This window comes from Cicer arietinum, chromosome 4 (genome assembly GCF_000331145.2).
Source record: "Cicer arietinum cultivar CDC Frontier isolate Library 1 chromosome 4, Cicar.CDCFrontier_v2.0, whole genome shotgun sequence".
NCBI classification, from domain to species: Eukaryota; Viridiplantae; Streptophyta; class Magnoliopsida; order Fabales; family Fabaceae; genus Cicer; species Cicer arietinum.
This window is the reverse complement of record NC_021163.2, coordinates 2513557-2537641: the sequence shown is the minus strand read 5'-3', so window position 1 is coordinate 2537641 and position 24085 is coordinate 2513557. Positions and strand designations below refer to the sequence as shown.

Genomic DNA, 24085 nt, shown 5'->3' with positions numbered 1-24085 from the left:
TTTTAAATTAAATTTAACATTTGATTAAATGTGCCTATAAATTTTTTATATTATTAATATTGTTATTATTCTATTAAGCATGAGAATCGAATTTCACGACTTCTTTATCACTTTATTATTTAACCGATCCATCTCAACTATCAAGTCGTTCCAATAATACCCTCTAACTATTTTATAATTAAAATTTGACTAATGTCATTGGAAGGGAGTAAAAGTAAAGCATTTGTAAATGTTCACTAGATCCTAAGGTTTTCTTTTCTCTACCTTCAACTAAAATATCATTTGCTCGCCATAAATTTTCTTTGCTAGAAAAATAAAAGAAAAATTAAATATATTCTATAAAAGACTAGTGACACATTCTTAAATACTCTTCGATAATGTCTCTAAATCATAAAATGAGTATCAAATAAATAATACTACCAAATTTAGTAATTTATTGGTCATTTTCAAAATTTAATACAATATTAATTATTATTTTATCAATAATACTCATATTTATTTACTACATATAAATCAATAAATGAAATAAGATAATAAATTACTAAGAGTATTATACGGAAAAATTATTAAAAATAACAAAATTTAGTTGTTGTCTGCATAAAACCATAAAACCACAACTAAAAACAAACTAAGAAAATATTAAAGAGTGTAACCGCAAAAGACAACTCAATAAAAAAATTAAAGAATTTATATTTGATATTCCGTTAAAATAAAATATAAATATAAATAATATTATATAATTAACATATTTAATTTTAATTAAATATATTAATTTTTTAAATATTGTTTTTTCTTAAGTTCCTTTTGAATTTGAGTATGTCGCGAACTCAAATTTTCTAAAAGAGCACCTCAAAATATATTCTCAAAGAGTCTTTTAATTCTTAATGTTAGAGAAAATAATTTGTAATAATTTGTAATAATTTGTTAATGATTGGCTTCAACTTGCAAGACTTATTGAGATAATTTGTACTCTTCATTTTAAAATATAAATAAAAATTAATTAAAATATTTAGTTCATATTTTAAGTTAAATATTTTTATTTCATTTTTATTTATATTTTATAATAAAATAGTATTTAATAATATTTATCCTAATAAATACAATATTCATCATAGATTTTCAGTGTTGCATCATCAAAATAAAAAATTCAAAATAATATAACACCGTAGAACTCACTTTTATTGTAGAACTCACTTTTATTGTAGATCTCACTTAAATCGTTGGTAATAGATTGCACCATTATAGATATTCTAATTTTTTTTTAAAATTAAATGTAATTCACTTATTTGGATAAAATTTTATCGAAAAAATGAATTATAAATTAATTTCACATTTATATTTAATAAAAAAATTATATCTCATCAAAGTACCCATTTTATAAAAATGTTTTAAATTTGGTTGTACGCATAATACGTTAACATGTGTATATAAGTTTCTCTTTCTCTAAACTTGTGAATTTCATTTTTTTTTTAAATTTAATTATTATTTATGAAACTTTTAACATGTGCCCTACAAATTTAAAGGCACGTGTTAGTATCACTATAATTAAATGTATTTTTTATTGAATAACAACATAAATACATGTAATTATTATATATTTTAGTATTATTAAATTAAATTATTAATAGTTGAATAATATGTTATGGTCGTCTTAATGTATTTTGAAGTCATATTTGAATCTAAAAATTGAGGTCACTAATAAAAAAAATTCAATTTTTATAATTATAAATCGTTTCAAACTATTATATATATTTTTATTGAACGAAACACTATAAACTCAAAAAACTCAAACTACATTATTTAAATTCACCAAAATAAATAAATTATAAATAATATTTAAATACAACTTAAAGCTAATAATAACCTTCTAGCTATTTAAAAAGAGTTGTTCTTCTACCGCTTTTTGAAATAAATTTATAACTTTCAAAGAAATTACCAAATAATCACAAATTCTTAATCACATTTCATAACTTTTAAAGATACTATTAAATAACATATAAGTAACAATACTCTTAATAATTTTGTTGTTGTCAAAACTAAATTTTTAATCATAGATGGTGTCCTATGATATTTTTCCTTTGAGAACGGATTCTCTAACTAAAACCTCTTGTTGAATGTAATAAATTATAGTGCAATGAATCATTTACTCCGCAATAAACCAAAACTTATTAGAGTTGGGTGTTTATTTGATTCTATATAATTTTTTAATCAATGTATTACAATTATTATAAGTAAAAAAGAATGTTGCCCTAGTAATTTTGGACCACATGCAATGGTCCAAGTTGTACATGCAGCTCTTCGTATTTGATGTAATCTATATATAAATTTGACTATATATTAAATTAAACACTAGCAAAATTTTAAATTTTATCTTTTGAATTTATTTTAAAATAATATATTTTTATGATTTTAATTAAAATTTTAATTTCAAATATAAAAATAATTTGTACACATATACACCCCTTTTTTTCTTTCAATGCTACACTAGAACTTGTCTTACCATAAATTCGTGGTAATGTATATCAAAATATGCTATTCACTAAAATTGTCTTGATATATGTAGTTTTAAACTCAATTTTTACCTTGTGAGCCCCTTTTAATATTTTAAAAGACACGTGATGGAGAGAGAAAATGAAAGCAAGGGTTAAAGTGGAACTGGTCAAATGTACATATACATGTGTACCTTTGCATGCCTATTGACCAACACTTGACCGTAATAAAAGGATTGCATTACATAACATAGCATATTATATGGTCATGCTCAGTTGCACTGTTTCACACATGACATGACAGTGGGACACATTCTTATTCTTCCTTCTTCTTTCCGTTAGTTTATTTATTGCTGCCATTTATTGCAATCATATTCATCCATCTTGTTTATTCATTTCTTCGGCGGCGTTGCAAGTTGCAACCGAAACAATGCGTTAAACTTGATGATAACCGTCCATAGTATCACTGTATTAAGAATCAGTTAGTTCTCAATTTAATATTTTTTGATTTTTTGCTTATAATATGTATTAATTTTATATAAAAAACTAATATAATAATAATAATATTCTCTGTTTATTTTGAAAAATTGAGAAGATCCATATCTCATTAGAAACAATCTTATAATGAGTGATTTATTTGTTTATAAAAATTATTGTTCTAATTTTTAATATAGACGCAGAAAAAATTACAAATAAGATATCTTGAGTTAAAAAAAAAACTAATATTAAATTATTAATGTTTTACATTTAAAAAATACTTTTTTTTTGTAACCTTAACTTTTAATTAAGGTAACTTGCAAATTAAGAGCTCAATTAAGGTGTACGACATTATTTGACTATTAGAATTAAGGGTAGTACTAACAAATAGCACTTGTTAAGGCCTTTGTTAAAGAAACAAAAAAGAAAATAAATAATAAGTTTTGAGTAAGATATGTCACATTTTACAATTTAAAAGTTTGAATTATACAACTTTTAAGATTTTTTTTCTACACTGTTTTTTTACAAAATTACATTTTTGTCTCTTATTTTATGTCTAGATTTTACTTTGATCATTTAAGTTTTATTGATTTCATTTTAATCCCTTAAATTAGAAGCAATAGACATTTTAGTCTCTCAAGTTATTTTTGTTCAGTTTTAGTCTTTTTAAATTATTGACATCAAACATTTTGACCCCTCAAGTTACAAAACTCAAATACTTTTGTTATATAACTTACAATATTAAACACTATTAAAAATAGCCAAAGTGTATAATATTATAACTTAAGAGATAAAAATATAACGAAAATAACTTGAGAGATCAAAGCGTGTAATGTTTGTAATTTAAATGATCAAATTGAAAAAAAAATAAAATTAAAGAAATCAAAGTGAAACCTAAAAAATACCAAAAGTGCAATTTAGTCTTTAATTATTGGTTGAAATTTGTTAGATACACAATTTATATAAGAAACAGTTGAATTATAATTTGGTAATTTGGTCAACAAAAATTAACATATTTGTTTTATAATATGGACAATATATCAATCTCTTATAAAAATGATTTGTCAAATATATATACTTCCATTTGGTCCATTTTAAAATAATAAGGGTTGTTATTAGTTAGTTGAAATTTTGTTAAGTTTTCCCATTTTCATGTAAACAAGTTTACAAGTTATATAAACCTATCTATGTATGATATTATTTAATATGAGATAGATGATATTATTTATCATGATGCCACCATCCATGTTCTCAAGTATCTCAAAAATTCTTGAGCACATGTCATTTTATTTCCCTCAGATTCAACCTTACAACTTAAGTCCTTTTGCGACTCAGATTGGGAAGGAGGTTAGTTAGTGGATTTTGTGTTTTCCTAAGAAATTCATTGGTCCCTCGAAAATCAAAAAAACAACCAACCATCTCTCAAACTTCAGTAGGAGCAGAATATCATACAATGGTTTTGCCTGTATGTGAAATTCAATGGCTTACGTACCTTCTTCTCGATTTTTAGTTGAAGCACAATATCAGACAATGACTTTGGATGTATGTGAAATTCAATGACTTACGTACTTTCTTCAAGATCTCAAAACAAAATTTATTTCCTCTGCCTTGCTATATTGTGTCAGCCAGTCTGCAAGGCACATTGCAGCAAATTCCTCATTTCATGAACAAACTAAACATATTGGTCTTGATTGCCACATTGTGCGCGAAAAACTCCAACAAATTAATTCATTTTCTGACAACTAGCATATGTCTTCACCAAGCCATTGGATCCAACACCTTTTCACAATCTTATTTCTAAGTTGGGTTTACTTAGCATACATGCTCCCACTTTCAAATATTATTCAGCCAACTTCAGTTTAATCTTTTTTAAAATAATAAAAAATATTATCAATTAGTTGAAACTTTGTTAGATATTATAAACCTATTCAAGTATCATATTATTCAATATGAAATATATATGTTATTCAAGCATTTCTTTCTTCCAAACCACCAAAGTAACATGATAAGAGATAGTATTAAAATCAGAACATGTAGAAATGCTTATGTAGAATTTGGGAAATAGAGTCGAGATTTGCCGCCCCAAGGCCAACACCGACCTCTCTTTCTCTTCCAGCACCGATTTCCACGGTTGTCGGAGGTGAACCATGCAAATTTACTTTTACGGTGTCGTCCGCATGGCATTATGAGTTCCCGTTCTTGATTTCATCGACACCAACCTCTTCCTTCAATTCGAATATTTTGCTCAACTAGAAGAATAAAAAGTGTAGGAAAAATGTTAGGCACTTTGTTTTGGTTACCGCTTCCTCACTCGTTAATATTTTTGGCATATATTAACAAATATAATAATAATAATAAAAAAATATTTTATCAAACTACACATTTTAATTATTTAGTAGATTTTTTCTATTATTAATGTAAAATATAATAATATTTAAAAAATTATATATACAATAATAATGAATGGTAGTATACAAAAAATGTAATTAAAGTTGCATTAAAAATTATAAATGACATTTATTTTAAAATAATTTCTTTTTGTTGTTAAAGTGACACTCATGGAATGACAGAGAGAACAATAAACTTTGGTGTTTGACAATCATTACTTTAATTTTTCCATTTATTGGATTTTGTTTTTGAGCAAATTGTGATGTATGCATTTTTTTTCACTAAAAATATATTTGTTCTTTTAAACTAGTAGAAATTACATCGATCGAAAACAATAGAATTCATTGTCATTAAAAATGAAAAGGATGAATCTTGAATAAACTCTCAACATTCAAGTTAATAACATAAAACGACATAATATTTACAAATGTAACAAAACCTACAAATACAATAAAATTAAAAATGTTCAGAATACTCATGCATCTGAAGATGAATTGTTGAAGATGTTAATGTCATTTATTGAATTTACATTGGATCGATCGAAGTTGGTCTCTTAATTTGAACCAAACAAACACTGCACCAAGACGAGAAATCAAAACAACGTCGCACTAAGACAACGGACAAAATCAGCACTGCATTGAGATGACAAAATCACAAACAAAACTAAATTTATAAGAAAATCGCTTATTTAAATAAAAGAAAAAGTAAATATGATTTAGAGGAGTAACTTCTTTTTTATTGTTGCCTCTCTAGAAGAATTCATGGATATTTATTTTATTTAGATTTTAGGTTTAATTACAATTGTAATATTTTATTTTCATCAATTCACGAAATCAACCTCTTATTTAAAAATCAGACAATTTTGGTCTCTTGTTTTGATTTTTAACTAAAAAAATAGTGATGTATAATACGATGATGTAAAATAATTAATATTTCATTAAATTACAATAAAATCTATAAAAACTTAACTTTCAATTTTATAAATTTTTTCATTTGTGCAATGTAATTAATAATATTTGAGTACTTAATGCATTTAGATTGTTCTATATCATAAAATTGTATGATATATCATTTATTAGTTCATGTAATTCATAAAGTATAAGTAACTTCTTTTTTCAACGTAAAATAAAAAATTAAGAAAAGAGGTTACATATATATTTGATGAATTTACATATTATAATTAGTTGTTAATAAAAAATAACTTTATAATGATGGTAAATTATATTTAATTTCTTGTATGTTTCATGGTTTCTTAAAAAAAATTACATCTACATGGTTTCTTTAAAGAAGAGCTATTCTATTCGATTTTTTTAAAATATATAATAAATTTATTGAATTGTTGTTATTAGATTTGAAACTATCAAGCTGATTTTTTTTTCTTTTAGAAAATATGAAAGAAAAACAAAAGCTAAACTCTTAAATGAACAAAAGTTAAAACATCAACAATCACAAACATGTTGGATCTTTATTAAAAGGAAACGGGATCAAAATTTCAAAGAAATATGTGAGAAAACTCTAAATTTAGAAAATCAATCTATACAACTATTTCATTAACATCAATTGTGAGAGATAAATCTTTTAATATGTTGACAATTAAAGCACAAATATAATGATCCACAACATCGCGAGTAATCAGATCAAGAACCATAATAGAATTTAATTCAGTAAGAATTTGAGAGTATACTCTAAACTTAGCCACTAAAATACCATAGCATATAATTCAATCACAAGGTAAGTAGCAGTACCAATAAAATCTAGAAACTTAATCTCTAACCATATTCTCTTTTTTATTTTCATTTTTAATATAATATTTTCTTGAGATACAACAAATGATTGTGAGAGGTTTAGATGTCAACATGGTTTAAAATGTTTTCACTTTTCCTTGTGATGCTTTTACACCTCTTGAGTTTTTTGAAATAAAAATAAAAAATAAAAAAATTCTATAGTGTTTTATAGAATACATTGATATATAGATTAATGTAAATTTCTATGACGTAGCGTAGCCCACTAGCCGTCTCCCCAATATCCATCCATTTTGAATTTGAAGGGAAGCATGGATTCAAAAAATACCTAACTTCTTGGCTTTCTTAATTATGTAATGTTTATTTAAATAATTTTTTGTCCGTTTCGTAAGATCCTTGTATTCATCACCCAATTTTCATTAACACATTATTGGTATCATGTAGTGCCAACTTTCAAACCAAAGACAACGACATCTGATGGGTCAGTAAAATATTTTCTATCACATTCCCATCCTCAATTAATTAAACAATTTTGATATAATTAATAATTCTTCTTTCTAATTTTTTTAAATATAGATATATTTTTTTTATAACTTTGACGTGCCACGACCACCACCGCAAACTTTACAATAATTTAAAAAAATATATATATTATTACTTTTATTCTATAGATTAAACTAAATTAAGACAAGACAACCTTTATCATGTGTAAATCATTTACACTTTACACAACATCATTCAAATGACATACATATGCGAATCATTTACACTTTGCACAACGTCATCCAGATGACATGCATCATATAAATTGATATTGTAGATGGATTAAAATTTATTTAACTAATTTTTTAATTATTAATTTTTGTTTATTATAGTCAATTTTTAAGATTAGAACAACGTCTCCAAAATAATTAAGATACTCTAGACCAAATATATCAATTTATATAGATCAAATTGTAATAAAAATCTATTTTTTGTAATGTTTATTATAAAAAAATAGAATTAATAAAAAAAATTACAAAAATCACTACTATAATTATAAAATAAATTTTTAATTTAAATTTAAATTTAATCATTTATTAATTATTAAAAATATATACAAAATTTGATCTACTATCTCACTTTTTCTTGTCGTAAATTTTAAGTTAAATTTTTTATATATAATAAAATAGCAAGCCCACAACAAAAAATCAAAATCAAATCAATAAAGAAAACAGTGCAATATAGAGCAACTAAAAAAATTCCAACAAACGCTCTTTCCATCGGGAAGAAAACATGAGCCACACAAACTAAGTGAATCGATTCAGTTCGTCAACTGTTGGATCGAACTCGAGCAGATTTCGGTTTACAGATTATGAAAGCACAATTACACACGAATTGACTAAAAACAAGTTTCGATCTTGTTGTTCTTGCTAAAGCTTTGTTTTTTTGCTAAAGTTTCGATCTTGTTCTTCCTGTTAAAGTTTTGTTTTTCTTGCTAAAATTGCTAAAATTTGGATCTTATCTTAAATGATTTGGGTGTAATTTAGGTAATTATTTTAGAAGGATTTTTAAGTTGTAAATGATGAAGCGTTTTTGAAGAGTTTTTTATGTTGTAAAAGATAATTAATTTATTATTCAATTTCAAGGTATCATGTAAGTGTAACACGAGTTATATTTACAAGTATGACACGAGGAAACTTATATTTTATTTTCGAATAAAATCTTTTATGGTGTTATAGATATTTTATTAGAATTCTATTCACTATGACGATAAAATTATAATTTTGATAATTTAATAATTTAATTTTAATTAATTAAATAAAATATAACTTATTAATAATAACAAACTAATTAGTATAAAATAATCAAGTAAATGTAACTAATAAACTTAACTAAGTAACTAAATAATTAAGTAACCAAGTAAATAATGAAGTCACCTTCTCCAATTGCTTAAACCCCAATCCCATTTTCTCACCTCTCTTCGAATCGGCCTGTTTCTTCCACACTTTTACCTCCAAATTAAAATAGACTCTGCGAATTAAAACATTAAAATAGAGATCTTTTAATTTTGAATATGAATTTGTTAGAAAAAGTGAAATTATAAATCATGATCTAGGTTTCATCTTCAAGGATATTCACAATTGACAAAAATATCTTTTTGAAAAGTGAAATTATAAATTATAATTATTATTGTTTTCAAATCTTAATTATTTCAAAATGTTTATTTTTATTCATAGTTTTCATCTTGAATGTTAATCTTATTAATTGTTTACATATTTAAATGAATCTTTTGAAATATCTATGTTGTCTTACATGTTGCTCTTTTTCATTAAATTTAAATTTCTACATCTATTTATTTATCAAAACAAACTATGGATGATACTCATAATTTTAAATTATTTTATTTAAAATTGAAATTTTTTTAGTTGCTGAATTAAAATATTTGTTTGTTAGTGTATACTTTATCTCTCTGTGCACAGACTTGTCATGTGATCCAAATGTAAATGGACCGACTAAAAAAGATCCTATTGATAAATCTTTTATATTTTCTAGAAATATACATTTAGACCACATAAATATCTAAAAGTATACATTTAAAGTGTAAAATTTGATGATTTTTCCGAATACATTTTTTTTAATCTAAAAGTAGACTCCTAAAACAATAGAGAAACTTTTCTCACTTTACATTTCTAAAAAGAAACTCGTAGGATTCAATAAATTGGAGAGAAATATATTTAAAAACATGGGTTTAGGCCATTCAATATAACCACCAACCAATAAAAATCTAGTTTCTAACTTCTAACTAATATAAAAGAAACTGAACCTTTTTATATGTTGATACAACTTGTGATACTTATACTTAATTAGTACGTTTACAAGTAATAAAAATACTTAATTTCTATATATTACTTATATTCTTCATTCACTTATTGGTATAGTTTTAGGACCCCAATTATTGAGTTTCCTCATCCATCAAACCCAAATATAAAGGAGAAATATGGAGTGGAACTGGGCCATGAAAAAATCTACATAAACTAATATATTAATTATTTCACTTATATACTAATTAATTAATCAAACTATTGAGTCAAATCCAGGATTGGATGGAATAGTTGCATTTGAAGGAGTTCACACCACTGATATGAGCAAATATATCCGAGGAATCAACCATATCATCTTCCTCTTTCACAACTGCCTGTAGTTACAATTATCAAATGAAACAGGATTAAAAATTATATATTCCAACAAACCATTGAAAAATGTTATGTAATAGTCCGTATTAAATTTTTTGTACCGAGTCAAGTTGACTTATTTAATCTTATTTATAACCATTTATAAGACTGTTTTTGTAAGACTGTTTAAAAGCATTTATGAACCAGTTAAAATGTTTTCAGCTAATTTTTACAAGTTTTTCTAGAAATAGTATATATATAAACACTTATATAATAAACACGCTTATAGGATAAGTGGTTAATTAAATTGTTAATGCAAATAGGGTCAAAGTGTCTTGGTATGTGTTTAATAATTGAATGTTTAAAGATGATTACGAGGGATTTGGGTGGTAATATAGTTGAAATGTGATTTGGATGTTAATATAATAATTGAATGTTCCTTGAGATTGCTACCTCTTCTTCATCTTCTTCTTCATGATTGCCACTGGCAGTTCTATGTGAATCTCCAAAATCATCATTCTTTGCAAATCTTCCACGCACTCGAGGTCGGCTATCAGCCAGAGTTTTTCGGCACGCATACTGCATATTTGGTTGCATCATTAGATGAACTTCAAAATATGCAGTAAGAAGAAGAAGTGGTTCATAAGCAAGGAAATACCTTGCAAATACCATATGTAACAGGATTAAGGTTTCAAATCTGTTTGATTATTATTGAAGTGGAGGAGCTTGAGAGATTACCTTAATTTTCTTGCTGAAGTTTCTTTCATTTCTTTTCTTCATGTATCTGTGAATCTTTTCTTTCCTTTGCTCAACAGAAAGTTTTCCAACCTTGAAGGTTGAGTCCTCCAAGTTTGAGATTTCTGGTGTTAGAGTGGCAGAACTACCAGCCCCAGTTACTAGTTGCTGACTCTCAGTATTAAGTGCCTGAAAATGAAATTATTCTTAACTTCACTTAGAGATTTTGGAAAGGAAAATAAAAAAAAAGGAGTCATCGTGGAGGATTCGGATTGCATGCAGTCAAAATACTGAATCCAGTTGGCACATTTGTGGCCTTCGACTTAGGTTCAACAGTCTAAATTTCCAACAAATTTTATATCTAAAATATCAGTTTGAAATTTGGAGTGTCTGATTGTGAAGAGGATATTTTCTAATGATAATACTTTTTATTATAATTTTGTTGAAAATTGTGATTCCTTCATGCTACTGGCCAATATGTTATGCTACTTTTTGCAGTTGAGACTGAGATTATAAAGGATTTGATATGCTTGCTACCTACTGTTATGATAGATATTGACATATATTCTATGAGGCATAAGTTTTTTAGATATTTTTGGATCATGACATTTTGTCAAAAAATTTACCTTTCACAAAAGCCTTATTATAGTAGTTGGTAACCTTAGACTTGAAATAGGAAACTTATTTTGTAGCATTAAAAAAAGATATATAATTGGAAAATGGACTTCTCTTTTCCCATTTCTATATTGAACATTCAAAATGAAAATTTTCAATTGATTTAGTGCATGTGTAGTTTTACATTGGAATTGTCAATCCAACCGCAAAACTAAATATAGTCTAATGTTAATAGAAAATCACCATGTATGAGCGTAATTTCGACAAATTTCCAGTCAATCTAAAGATGCACTAAATAATTTAGAAATAATCAATACCTGAAGGTCAGGAGGGTTAAACACCCTCTGAATTGGATCTGCACAATAAATTCTACCATTTTCTCCTTGATAATCAAGTTCTTGTGTCTGAAGTTCCGGACCAAGAAGAATATTTCCACCAAACAAACCAGAACTATCAGCAGACAAAGAAGTAGCAAGTGGAGCAGGTGGCATATAAGACGGCATAGCAGAACTAAGATAATTGCAAGAAGGAGATGAAGGGTTCAAAGGAACATAAGAAGGAACAGAAGTTATGCAATCTTCTTCAAAAACAGGTGGTAATCCCAATGGAGCTCCCATAAGAGGTGCAACTGAAGAATGGTCATTTTGATGATACTGTGAAAACCCTTCAGCAGCTGAACATGATGTAAGTTGAACATGAGGAGGATGCTGAACAGATGTGAAATCAAATTGTTCTTGATTTGATGTTGTAACTGGTAGGAATGATTGAACATTGAAAGATGGTGATAGTGAGAAATCTATGGAGGCAGAGATGTCATTGTCAATTTCTTCTTGTGAATCAAAGATAACAGATAGATTAGTACTACTGTTTGTGTTGTTGTTGTTGTTGTTGTTTGTGCTAGTTGGAGTAGTAACTGTGTTATTGTTATTGCTATTGCCATTGAACTTATTTTCTACATCTAAAATGTTTGTTGTATATGATGAATTCTCTTCATAGCAACAATTTGAGCTTGATGTAACCTCAGAATTCTGCAATGCTTCTGGGAATAATTCAGTGTTACAAAGTTCGAAAATTCGAGCGCTTAGAGGGCTTGAAATTTCGTCCTGTAACATATCATATAAAGGAAATTTAAACAACATGACTAAAAAAAAACTAATAATCACACAGTGATGATGATTTTTTTATAGACCCTTGACATAAACAGATTATTATATAACAAATTATTCAAAGGGGTAGCATTTTTAGGATGTTGATTGTTAGAAAAAGATGTGTGCATCTATGCCTTCATGTGACAATATTGTGACATGTTGGAGCAAAGGTTTGGACAAAAAACAAAGAAGGAACCTCATGCTATGCTAGTTGTGTTTGTTCAATCTATAGAAACTGATTTAATGTGAATTAATTAAAAGGGACTTAATGAACCATAATGTTATACACGTGAAGTGTTATCCTTAAGTCCCTCTTTTCTCGCTAACTTAATACTTTAAGAATATGAAAATTAGCAAAAGCTTAGACTAGTACAAAAAGATATATTATTCCACAATTATCAATATTCACACAAAAAATTAAGCACAAGTTGTGATACTACATTGCACTTTATGACAATGAAGGCCTTAGAAAATGACATTTTGGTTGCATGGCATTGTCATGGATCGGATAGAGATAATTTAATAAATAAAAGTGCAATGCTTATTATTGCAGAATCTCTGATCCGTCCTTATTGTTAGTCAATAAGTATTATTCTGATCAACTATTTATAAATTGATAGAAAATGACATAATTTGTCCGGCAAAAAAAATGTCAAGAATTGGCTTCTAGTTTTCTAGAATTGCCCATGACTCAAGCAAGTTGCAACAAACAAAATCATTCATTGAAAAGAATAAATTTCATGAGAAATAAAAACATAACAAGAAACATTGTACACAACTTGATTAGAATATTGTATTAGACAACATGGTAAATGATTGAGGAAATTACAACGGAAAGTTGATGTTGTTGTTGCTCCTCCTTTAAATTTGATGGGAGTGGCTGATCGGGATCGAAAATGTCTTCCAACATGGTGTGTAATAAAATAAGGAACCCAAGATTTTTGTTTTTTTTTTAATTGTAATAAAAAAAAAAGGTAAATAAAAAGTTTATAATAATGTAATAATATAAAAAGAATGTAATAAATTTATCTTATGAAGTGCAAAATGTGATAAGTAGGTGTTGTCCTACGACACGTGTCTAGGTGAGTAAAATGATGGGAAGAACAAAAATAGTCCATAGAGACAAAATATAAGGAAAGAAGAGAGCAAAAGAGAGTTTGTTACGATGAGTAGTTAGCTATGAAAATGGAGTATGACGAGAGACTCAAAAAAATTAGTTATTAATGTTGCTAAATATATAAGCTATTAGGATGTTTAAACAGCCGTCAGCGTGGGCGTCAACGAGAAACTCATGCTCCACCATACTTTCACTACACGTGCCACTTTTTCACTTAGATTTTGGGTTGACCAAGCCCATTCAGATTATTATTTTTAATTTGAAAAAAGTAGTTATTTTTTAAATAAATAATAATTTCATAATTTATTTATCAAAATTAGATGGATATTTTAACAGAAATGGTTATATATATATATATGCTTGATTCTCCACTCACAATTGATTTTCAAACCCTGTTTATGACTCAATGGTCCCATGAAACAGTACTATTTCTACATAAATTCCATTTTTTTTAATTATACAAATTAACTAATTTTAGTTTTTCTTAGCATATTTATCCACCTATTGCATTTATATTTTTTAACCGAATTTTCTTACGGGTTTTATTAAACGCTCTTTAGATTTTTTTTTTTAAATCATAGAATGTATATGTTGTTAAACTATTTTTATTTACGCTATTTTATAAGTTATCTGTCCAAATGCATCATTTATATATGTTGATTACTCACTCTGTGAAAGGTGCATCAATTTAACAACGTTTCACACAAACTGAAGGGCATTTTTAAACAACAAAATTATGATCCTAATTTTAAGGGACAGAAATGATAATTTACTTTGTTTCTTTCTTTTTCTTTATCGCCAAGCGTCTATATTCCTTGCGTGTGAAACTAAAATTAAACTATGTATATGTTCGTGGTACCATTAAATTAAATTATATTGAAAATGATATGAATTTATAAAAAATAATACAGATACAGTAGTAATGGTTCTATAGTAGAATTTAAATAATATGTACACTCAGTATAAAAAATTTTACACGTGCATCTGGTTCACTTTACTATTACGTTATTTTGTTATATATCAGTTTATACAATATCTCAATAATTTCACATGGTTAGATAGTGGCAATATTTGTATTTATTTTCTTAATGTATAAATGAGAAGAAAAAAAAAAAGTATATATACATATGGGCAAATGTTGCATGATAAGCAAGTTTGGAGAGAAAAAATGGTGTCCGAGAAGAGAGAAAAGCCAAAACCGTACGTAGGAGGTCATATATATGAAAGCAAGTACTTAAATTTTTCCATGATGGTTCTGATTTGTTTATCAACTAGAGATTTAAGTAATGAAAAGTGTACAAGTTTGAATTAACTGCATTTGCCAAGAGACAAATTGCAATAACATTACATAAAGAATAAGAGTTATATGAATAATTATAATCTAATCAATAACTTCGGTACAGACATGAATTGTTGCTTCTGCCAATTAAATTACAATATCAAGAATTGCATCTAATGTTAATAATTCATACCTGAGGCTATAACATTGTTCTCACTTAACAATAAACATCCATTTTTTTTGTTACATTGCCAGTGAGTGGTGACACTCCTTTACACTCATCAAACTAATAAAATATTCGTGCATGCGCGCGCGCACCAGATGATTTGCTACTGTGATTTGTCTACATTGTCAAATCAAATCCGAAAACCAAACTAATTGTAGCGAGTAGATTCCATACCTTACATAATCTACTATACAATATTCGTCTTCCACCCATGCATCAAATTTCCACAAACGCAAATTTTCGGAAGAAAAAAAAGAACTTTTAAGCATACAATCTACTGACAAGTGACAACATGTTTGACAGATATCAAATAGATCGATCACGTAAGCGTAATCAGTCACCCTCTTGAAGTAAGCTAAACTACATATGAAGAGTAGAAGAAAAAAACAGGAGAGAGCTTCTATTGGAATCCAAATAAAGGAATCTTAGCCTTGCGTAGCATGTGTAAAACCCCACAACTGTACATCAAAGCAGTATGGCAAATAAGTCATAAATTATGATATATATCATAACTAATTTTAAAAATGTAGGAACAATAGGTGGTAGAAATATACAATGGACGAAATCAAAGTATGGCATATTATGAACTATGGAAAGCCATTTAATAACTTGTTGTAAGCTAAATAACAGATGTCAGCGGTAAGAAAATTACCTCAATATTCTTCAACTCAAACTCAGGACTATGAGCTAGACACAAGTTTCCAAATGTATCGCATGGTCCACTAGTTCCGGTTAACCTATTCAACATGAAAGATAAAATTAAGAAAAGATCCCACAAGTGGTACTTTAACTGTAGTATCTAGTGGATCGTCAAATAGGTAGTTAGTTAGAATGAGAATTATGAAGCTATGTGATAGTGTTGTGCTGTTGAACTTTTCTGTTATCAGTTAGTTGGTTTGGGTAGTTATGGTTGTTTCCAAATTGTAACTAACTTGTGAAAGGGGCAACCACTATATAAGTCTTAGCTTGTGATGATTAGAGTACTAGTACATTGAATTGTATAGAGATTGATCAAGAGTGATAAACACTGTGAGTTTGGTGAGTGAATTGGATTGAACTATTTCTCAATCAACCACTTGTAATTCTGCGAGTTTCATCAAGGATCAATACGGACAGCTAATTAGCGAGGACGTAGGAGATCATTGCTCTAAACCTCGATAAATCCTCTCTTCTCATTTGATTGTTTTAGTTGCTTAGTTCTTAATTGTTGACATTGTGTTTAGTCTCAAGAATCAAGTTTCCATAACATTAACTATGAGTACAATGTAATGAAAGAAGATAAGCAGAATTAAAGCAGTACTTACAAATCTCCATCTAAACATAAAGCAAAATTACCCCCACCACCAAGTCCAAGTAAGTCAGTCAAACACATGTAGTAGTATCGGTTTGCACCTGCGCATAAATTTATAAAATCAAAACAGCACAAGTTCAAAGAAACAACTCAAAAGGTATTGTGATGATAAAGCATATAAGTGAATGAAGAGCACATATTTGTAAAATAGACGAAGTGCAGTAATTCCTCTGTGATCAAAAGTAGAGTGAAGAGCATATATGTGTAATATGCATATGCCTTACCAGTAGGTCGAAACAGCCTTGGCTCACCATATACAGTCGTAAAGACAAAAGTTTGGTTTGTCCCCTAAAACCAACGTAAAGAAAATGAAAATCATACTTCAAGGCGAAGAAGTGCCTTCTAAAAGAAGCATTTTCTGTGATGAAAATGGAGATAACATACTTGATATTTTCTCTTCGCTGTAGGATTCAAGGGGCAATCTAGCAGCCCACCAAATACAGCACCTTGCATATCTCCAACAATCTATCAGTTTTACAAAAAAGATAATAAATCCATTTTCAACAAAAGAATTAGACATTGATCTACTAATACTATCACTAAATATCAGAGAAACTACGCAAGTTAGTCCTTGACATTGTAGGGTTGTATCAAACTAGTCTAGGTATTAGCAATAATCCAAAACGATCTCTGAAATTGCTAAATGTTTTCAAAAGCATCACTGACATTATTCACTTGGTTTCAAATTCATCCTCAATATTACTAACTTAATGTCATTCTAGTCACAAATATCAACAGAGGGACGAATTTGATTAAAATTTTGCAATTTCAAGGACCATTATGGAATATCATTAAATTGAGTGACTAGATTGATATAGTCCTACAATTTCAAGGACCATTTTAGGTGTTTACTAAAATATCTTATTAACACCATAAAAAGGAGACGAGCATTTTAGCTCAGAAAGGTAGACATACCAGCAAACCAGGACCAGAAAGTTCAGCACTCTTGCGAATAAGAGTACGTAGTGATATTCCATGTTTCAACGTACTGCCCTTAATATAAAGAAAAAATGTTGAATCAATATTTAAATAAAACAATAATGCAATACTCTTCAATGCATCAACTGAAAAAACTAGAGAGCAAAGTTACCTATAAAGTAAGGCCCATTGACATCCTTTTACTATATTAGGGAGGCATGATTCGAAAAACTCATACAACTCGGGAGTTATAAAAGTAGAGTCATCACTAAGATTGATTGTAGACTTCTTTGAAGAATTAGGAGTTTGCTGCCCATTTGCTTCTTCAAAAACCTCAGAACTACTGCTGCTCCTTCTAGAGGTCTGGTCTTCATTAATAACTTCGTCTTTCACTAAATCGATGTTGTTACAATCGACATATTTATCTGTTGGAACATCCTGATATTCAAAATCCTCATAAGTATATCCGGAAGAAGACGATTGAGTTGCTTTATGATCCTTTTGATGCTTGCTTGTGTTTGATCCATCAAAGTTAATCGAGGGGATAATGTAAGATAAATATGAAGACAAAGGTTTACCCTCTTTAGAATAAGGACTACTAGCCTGCACAAACAAAAATAATATATCAAAGTTAAACTAAAAGAAAAATAAATAGGAAAGTAAGGTGACTATTTTTCCACTTGAAACATAATGGATAATAATCGCATTGTTATCCATGAGATGTCAGCTTAGGACTAAGAGTTTAACATTGTAAAATCAAGAGATTGGGTTCAAATTCACTCCAGTATGGTTGTAAAATGACAATTAGTGTCACTTCGATTAATAATAATTCTCTCTTCCTCAACAAAAAATAATCACATTGTTTTGTTTTACCATACTCTATCATTGGATACAGGTGTGTTGGCTGCAAAAGTAAAGGCATGAAACATTGTGAAGATAAAATATTTTAAAGCTTGGTAATGTCCCTAATTTAAAAAATAATTAGACATACAAAATAAGAAAATTTACTGCAAATGAAGCTTGTTGAGCTCTTAAAAAATTATATATTCCTACCTTGATAAAACATAAGTTTTTCAGGCCTATAGAAACTATATACTAGTAAAAATTGGTTATTTCTTTAACCTAAATTTATTTGGGTGCATTTGATTAAAAACAAGGCATACCCACAATGAAAATGAATGAAAGCAATTAACCCCAGATTCAGAATTTTGCAGGGATCAGATCTAACATGAAGAACAGTGCCCATGAAGCTCCATTTAGTTTTTCTTCCAATAATTGGAAATAAGAAGCAGAAGTAAAAATAAGCAGATGCAGATGATAAAAAGAATAGAAAAAATGACCTGATGGGAGGAGGAGGAGGATGAGGTGGGAGAATTGTTGGCAAAGAGATGGGAAAGCTTCTGTGTGACTTTATCTTTGAAAGCATGCATTTTGAAGAGGTGGTTGATGAGAACTATGGCCCCATAAAACAGAAAAAGAAAAGGGTTTGATTGGAATGAGAATTGGGAAGTGGAAGAGACGTCGGTGGAGGAAGGAGGGAAGAGAAGATACAACAGAACCAAGGACAAATAGATACCAACGTAAATCAAGGACATAGATTTCTTTGCCTGTCGTGTTTTTATTTTTTTTATTATTATTAATTCCATCAATTCAGAAATGATTCTCTTATTTTCCTTGTTTGGATCTTAAAATGATTCTCTTATTTTAAATGTTGATACGGTCTATTTATCAAATTTTTAAAATAAAAAATAATAATATCATATTTTTAAATAATGTAACATAAAATTAAATTATTTTTATGTATTATTTATTTATATTTTATAATTAAATTAAAAAAAAATTATGTTACAAATTATGTTTTTTAATATTTTATTATAATTTTATAGATATTAATTATTTTATATTATTATATTATATTCAATTTTAAATATTACTACATAATAAAGAACTAAAATTATTATATTTTAAAATAAAAAATTATTTTATAAATTAATAAATATATAAAAATTAAAATTTTAATTAAATATTATTATTTTTGTAATTATTGTAGTTATATATCTAAAAGAATAATAATAATATTTTTCTAATATTGACTATAAAAAATAAGAGAATTTCATCTAATTACAATTATAATTTTGAAAAGTATAACTAAAACTTAAAAAATTTGATCGAAAAACTATGTTATCTTCTATTTTAACATTTTTTGTCCTTCATAAATAAATCTTCAATTCAACAACAAAAATTTATAACCAAATAAGACTTAAAACAGTAAGGAAAAAGTAACCAATAATTCTTTTTAATAACTAAAATAACCAATAAATCTTTAAGATAAAAACGAATTGTTTAAAACAAAGAAACAAGTTTTTATTTTTTAAAAAAAGATTTTAAACTTAAAATAATTGTATCATTTGCTTCTGAGATAATAAATATAAAAATTACAGTTTCAAAATAGAAAATAGGTATATTCTATTTTCAAACATTAATTAATTCTTTAAGAGGGGTAAAGATTAAAAGAGAAGTAAAAGAAAAAAAAAATCGCCAAAATAAAGAAAATAGACGAAATGGCCAAAATAAATCATTTTATTGAGAATTTGTTTCATGTAATTTTACCGAGAAAAATATGAAATTAAATATTTATAATTAATAAATATAAAAGTACACGAGATAAATATTTTTCATTAATTAATTAAAATATGAGATACATATTTATTATTGATAAATATAAAATATAGATGATAAATATTTATCACCAACAAATATAAAAAATATAGGATAAATATTTATTATTAATAAATATTAAAAAATGAGATAATTATTTGTCATATATACATACAAAAATTCATTAGGCATACTTGTTGATGATGAATATAAAAAAAAAAACACCTAAATATTATTTGACATTGATATTAAAAACATGGACAAAAGTTGTTTTCATTGTAAATATAAAAATAACACATGAAAAATATTTATCATTGATAAAATATAAAAAATTATGAAACAAATATTTGCCACTGATAAATAAATATTAAAAAACACATAGAATAAATATTAATTATTCCATAAGATATAACTCAAGTGATAAATATCAATATTATCAGGTTTGATAATCTTGAGTTGAAGCCCGAGAATTTGCAACTGTATGTAAATTCCTCTTTACAATTTTATCTATCGACCAAAAAATATATTCATCATTGATAAATATAAAATAGATTTGAATATGTTTTTATCTTGCAATATGCTTCATTTTGATTTTATTATCTGTAAATTTTTTTGTTTGATTTATACTCTTACAAATTCTAATAAATTTTAATAAAGTTATTTATGAATCTTTTTTAATAAAAAAAAAGGTAACATTGTTAATTTTGGAAGAAATGACACATAATAACTATGTAATTGTTGTTGACTAGACAATATTTAAACTCCAATTTTTATATTGTTGACTAATTAAACCCCAATTTTTGACGACGAGTCAGGGGTTCCCAATTTAGAGTGACTTAAAGATCATATACGACGACTGCACAGGCAAGCAGAGGTTTGATGATGAGAGACAACATCTATAGAATCAATAGTCTACATCTACAGTCTACAGAAGTTCGAGCATGGATGATGCCCGATGGACCAGTCTCGTCATTATCTTTCAATATTTACCTTTTCATATGCTATCTTGGGGGCTCACGAGATGAATCACCATGAACCATCTCACACTTACTTTAGTCAGCTAGATAGAGATGATCACACATATCAGACATTGTTTTCTCAAGAAGAGACGTGGGCGCGACTCCATATACCTTTCCATCCTCAAGAAATTCCATGATGTTTGGGTTACACTCTAAGGCTACTTTATTGCCAGACATGGTGAAAAGGTAAAGATTAACACTAACGTGTATGTAAACTAAATTCTTTTTTATGTACTTAGATCAGTTTATGTGTCATCCTTGGACCATTTGAGTTTGTAGATCGTCGTAGAGTTGACTATTGTATTGCTGATGAGTATATATAGTTGTGTTCATATATATAGTCCATTAGCACATAACTTTCAATTAGTGAGGGGTCCAATTATAAAATTAACTATAAGATTATTCTAAAACTTACTAATTTAACTTGCGATTTTTTTTACAAATATTTAAGATTATATTTTATAAACAAAACAGATCTTTGTGTTTTTTCATTATAATGGATTATTTTGCTAAAAGCAAAAGCATCATGCGCCATAATATATTATTGTACAAAAAAACGCCATAATATATTATTGTACAAAAAAACGCCATAATATATTACTTCTGATCTTTTCAACCGGATGCAGTTTTATCGGTTCTTGTTTTCTTGACACCGTAGCATTTTTTATCATCTAGCATGAAAACAATTAATATGTATAAAGTAAAATCTAAAACAGAGGGGCCCAGGTCCCTTAGCAACTAAGGTAGTTCCACCCCTGCCTTATTCTATTGATTTTTAAAATATTTTCACAAATCACAGTCGGAGTTCTTGTTTTGATTTTATTTTTTATTTTTATAGAATTGTTTAGAGTTTTAGTTAGAAGAGTTCGTTATGTATGAATTCTTGTTAAAGATACTATATGTTTTTAAATGAAAATGCTTTCTATTTCCCACTCTTAAATAAATGGTGGACATATTCAATCGTTTTACTTAAATATGGATGCTTAGGAAAGCTAATAAGTAAGGTTCTAGCAGGACTGTGAAGGCTTTGCGTTTTAGTGTTTCCTAGAATCAAACATTGTGATCAATAGACTGGTAATGAATTCTGATCTATATATGAAGAGATTGTTTGTATTGTCCATAAAAATATGGTATTGGAATTTTGTGCAATAGAAATGGGAACAAATGTATCACAGTGATGAAATTGTAGAATAAATAATAAGATCAAAATATTAATAGAAATCAATATGTAGATCACAGGCAAAGTGAATTTATTGAAATTCATTCATGATCTTGATAAGTTCCGTAGTGAAAAAAAATAAAAAAATAAAGCTCCAAGGCTGAAATGTAGTAGGAAATTGAAAGCTAGAAATTGAGCCAATTATCCAACTCTTCAAAACTAGCCAACTTACAAGAACATTGTCATTCATAAGTTTGATAAAAACAAATGTGATTATTTCTGTAGTTTGATTTTCTTTTTTTGAAATGAAATTTCTTTTTTAAGTGTATAAACAACTGAACTGATAAGGTTGATTTAGCCACCGGATGTTGCCCTGGATTTTAGCAAATTTGTTTGAGATGTTAGCAAAATTGATGTCTCCTTTGATAAACAAGTTTCATTTGAGATCATTTTAATATGATAAAGTAAATTGAATGATTATGATGAGACAATTCTGTAAAACAACTTTACACACTACCTTAAAACTCATCCTTTAAACTTATATCTTTTACCGTTAAATCTTTATACTTTAAGATCATTTTATCGGATAGTTAATCAAACTTTAATAGGGTGTAATCAACCATTATATGCATAAAAATATTATAAATTTACAATTACACAGTAAGTGTTTTTTCTCTCACCCTCAATATTCTCAAAAATATACATTTGAATTAATCGATTTAAACGTGTAAAATATATATGTGAATTAATAAAACTGGACAAAACTTAGAATCTTTTGAGAATACTTAGAGGTGCGGAAAAAAAATTCTTGCACATAGCTGCTTGCTAGTGACCCAAAATTCGCTAACTTTGATATTTCAGTTTGGTTAGAGAACCCATAACTGAGTGTCACGGCCCAAATCCCTTGTGGTTAAATTGGTCCTTCTCATATTAGTGAGATATACAAATCCATTTTGGATATTTTATTGTTAGAAAAGAAAGTTTATTTGAGTCACCCTCCTCATTTTTTTTATGGGGTTGAGTTTCCCCACCACTACACTTTATTTTTTTATATATTAATAAAATTTAAAATTATATTTATTATAATTAATAAATAATAAAATAACATTCATTAAAACTAATTTTTCTATTGAGAATAAATTAAAATTTACAATATTTTAAAAATATTGAATAAAAAATGAATAAATAGGTGTATATAAAACTAAATATATAATTACTAGCTGGTGCAGATGTGGAGCAGTTGTCAATACCTCAATCTCTATTTTCTTCGATTTAGAATTTCAAAAAAAATCCACACTTCATTAAATTCAAGATTCACGGATGCATAATAAATTGTCATGTCTACACTAAATTAATCAAAAAGAGTGATTTTTTTTTTAATAAAAATAAATTTATGTAAGCCTCTATTTGGAACATGTAGAAAAGGTTAGTAACATTAATTTAATTCAAAGCTTGAATTTGTAGTTTTAGAAATTTCACAATTGGACAACATCGTAATGCAAGAAATGTAAAATAAACATGTATTCAAATAAGTTATAAGTCATGTTATATATATAATAATAATAATAATAATAATAATAATAATAATAATAATAATAATAATAATAAT

At 27.1% G+C, this 24085-nt stretch overlaps 2 protein-coding genes across 3 annotated transcripts; both read right to left on the bottom strand.

Annotated features, from left to right (window-relative positions):
* Nucleotides 1-9881: 9881 nt before the first annotated feature.
* On the bottom strand, nt 9882-13940 carry LOC101491775 (uncharacterized). Of its 2 annotated transcripts, XM_004501079.4 has the most exons (5): nt 13579-13940; nt 11919-12704; nt 10990-11175; nt 10705-10830; nt 9882-10274 (listed from the first exon to the last, which is right to left on the bottom strand). In XM_004501079.4, the coding sequence occupies exons 1-5, from the start codon at nt 13657-13659 to the stop codon at nt 10167-10169; spliced, it is 1287 nt and encodes a 428-aa protein (XP_004501136.1). In that variant the 5' UTR covers nt 13660-13940; the 3' UTR covers nt 9882-10166. The 2 variants fall into 2 exon arrangements, with proteins under 2 accessions (XP_004501136.1, XP_004501138.1); XM_004501081.4 differs by lacking the exon at nt 9882-10274 and having other exon boundaries at nt 10759-10909.
* A 1275-nt stretch (nt 13941-15215) lies between these two features.
* On the bottom strand, nt 15216-19247 carry LOC101492555 (uncharacterized). The gene is made up of 8 exons (XM_004501082.4): nt 18981-19247; nt 17813-18243; nt 17638-17710; nt 17107-17187; nt 16947-17010; nt 16676-16763; nt 16024-16108; nt 15216-15829 (listed from the first exon to the last, which is right to left on the bottom strand). The coding sequence occupies exons 1-8, from the start codon at nt 19233-19235 to the stop codon at nt 15797-15799; spliced, it is 1110 nt and encodes a 369-aa protein (XP_004501139.2). The 5' UTR covers nt 19236-19247; the 3' UTR covers nt 15216-15796.
* Nucleotides 19248-24085: the final 4838 nt, after the last annotated feature.

Bases quoted from the DNA above. Each gene is read 5' to 3' on its own strand.
- LOC101491775 (XM_004501079.4), bottom strand. From the start codon at position 13,659: ATGTTGGAAGACATTTTCGATCCCGATCAGCCACTCCCATCAAATTTA. The intron at 12,705-13,578 runs GTAATTTCCTCA...GATATGTTACAG, and splicing joins AACAACATCAACTTTCCGTT to GACGAAATTTCAAGCCCTCT. The intron at 10,831-10,989 runs GTAATCTCTCAA...CCAAATATGCAG, and splicing joins ACTTCAGCAAGAAAATTAAG to TATGCGTGCCGAAAAACTCT.
- LOC101492555 (XM_004501082.4), bottom strand. From the start codon at position 19,235: ATGTCCTTGATTTACGTTGGTATCTATTTGTCCTTGGTTCTGTTGTAT. The intron at 17,011-17,106 runs GTATGTTATCTC...CGTTGGTTTTAG, and splicing joins CAGCGAAGAGAAAATATCAA to GGGACAAACCAAACTTTTGT. The intron at 16,764-16,946 runs GTAAGGCATATG...ATTTATGCGCAG, and splicing joins AAGGCTGTTTCGACCTACTG to GTGCAAACCGATACTACTAC.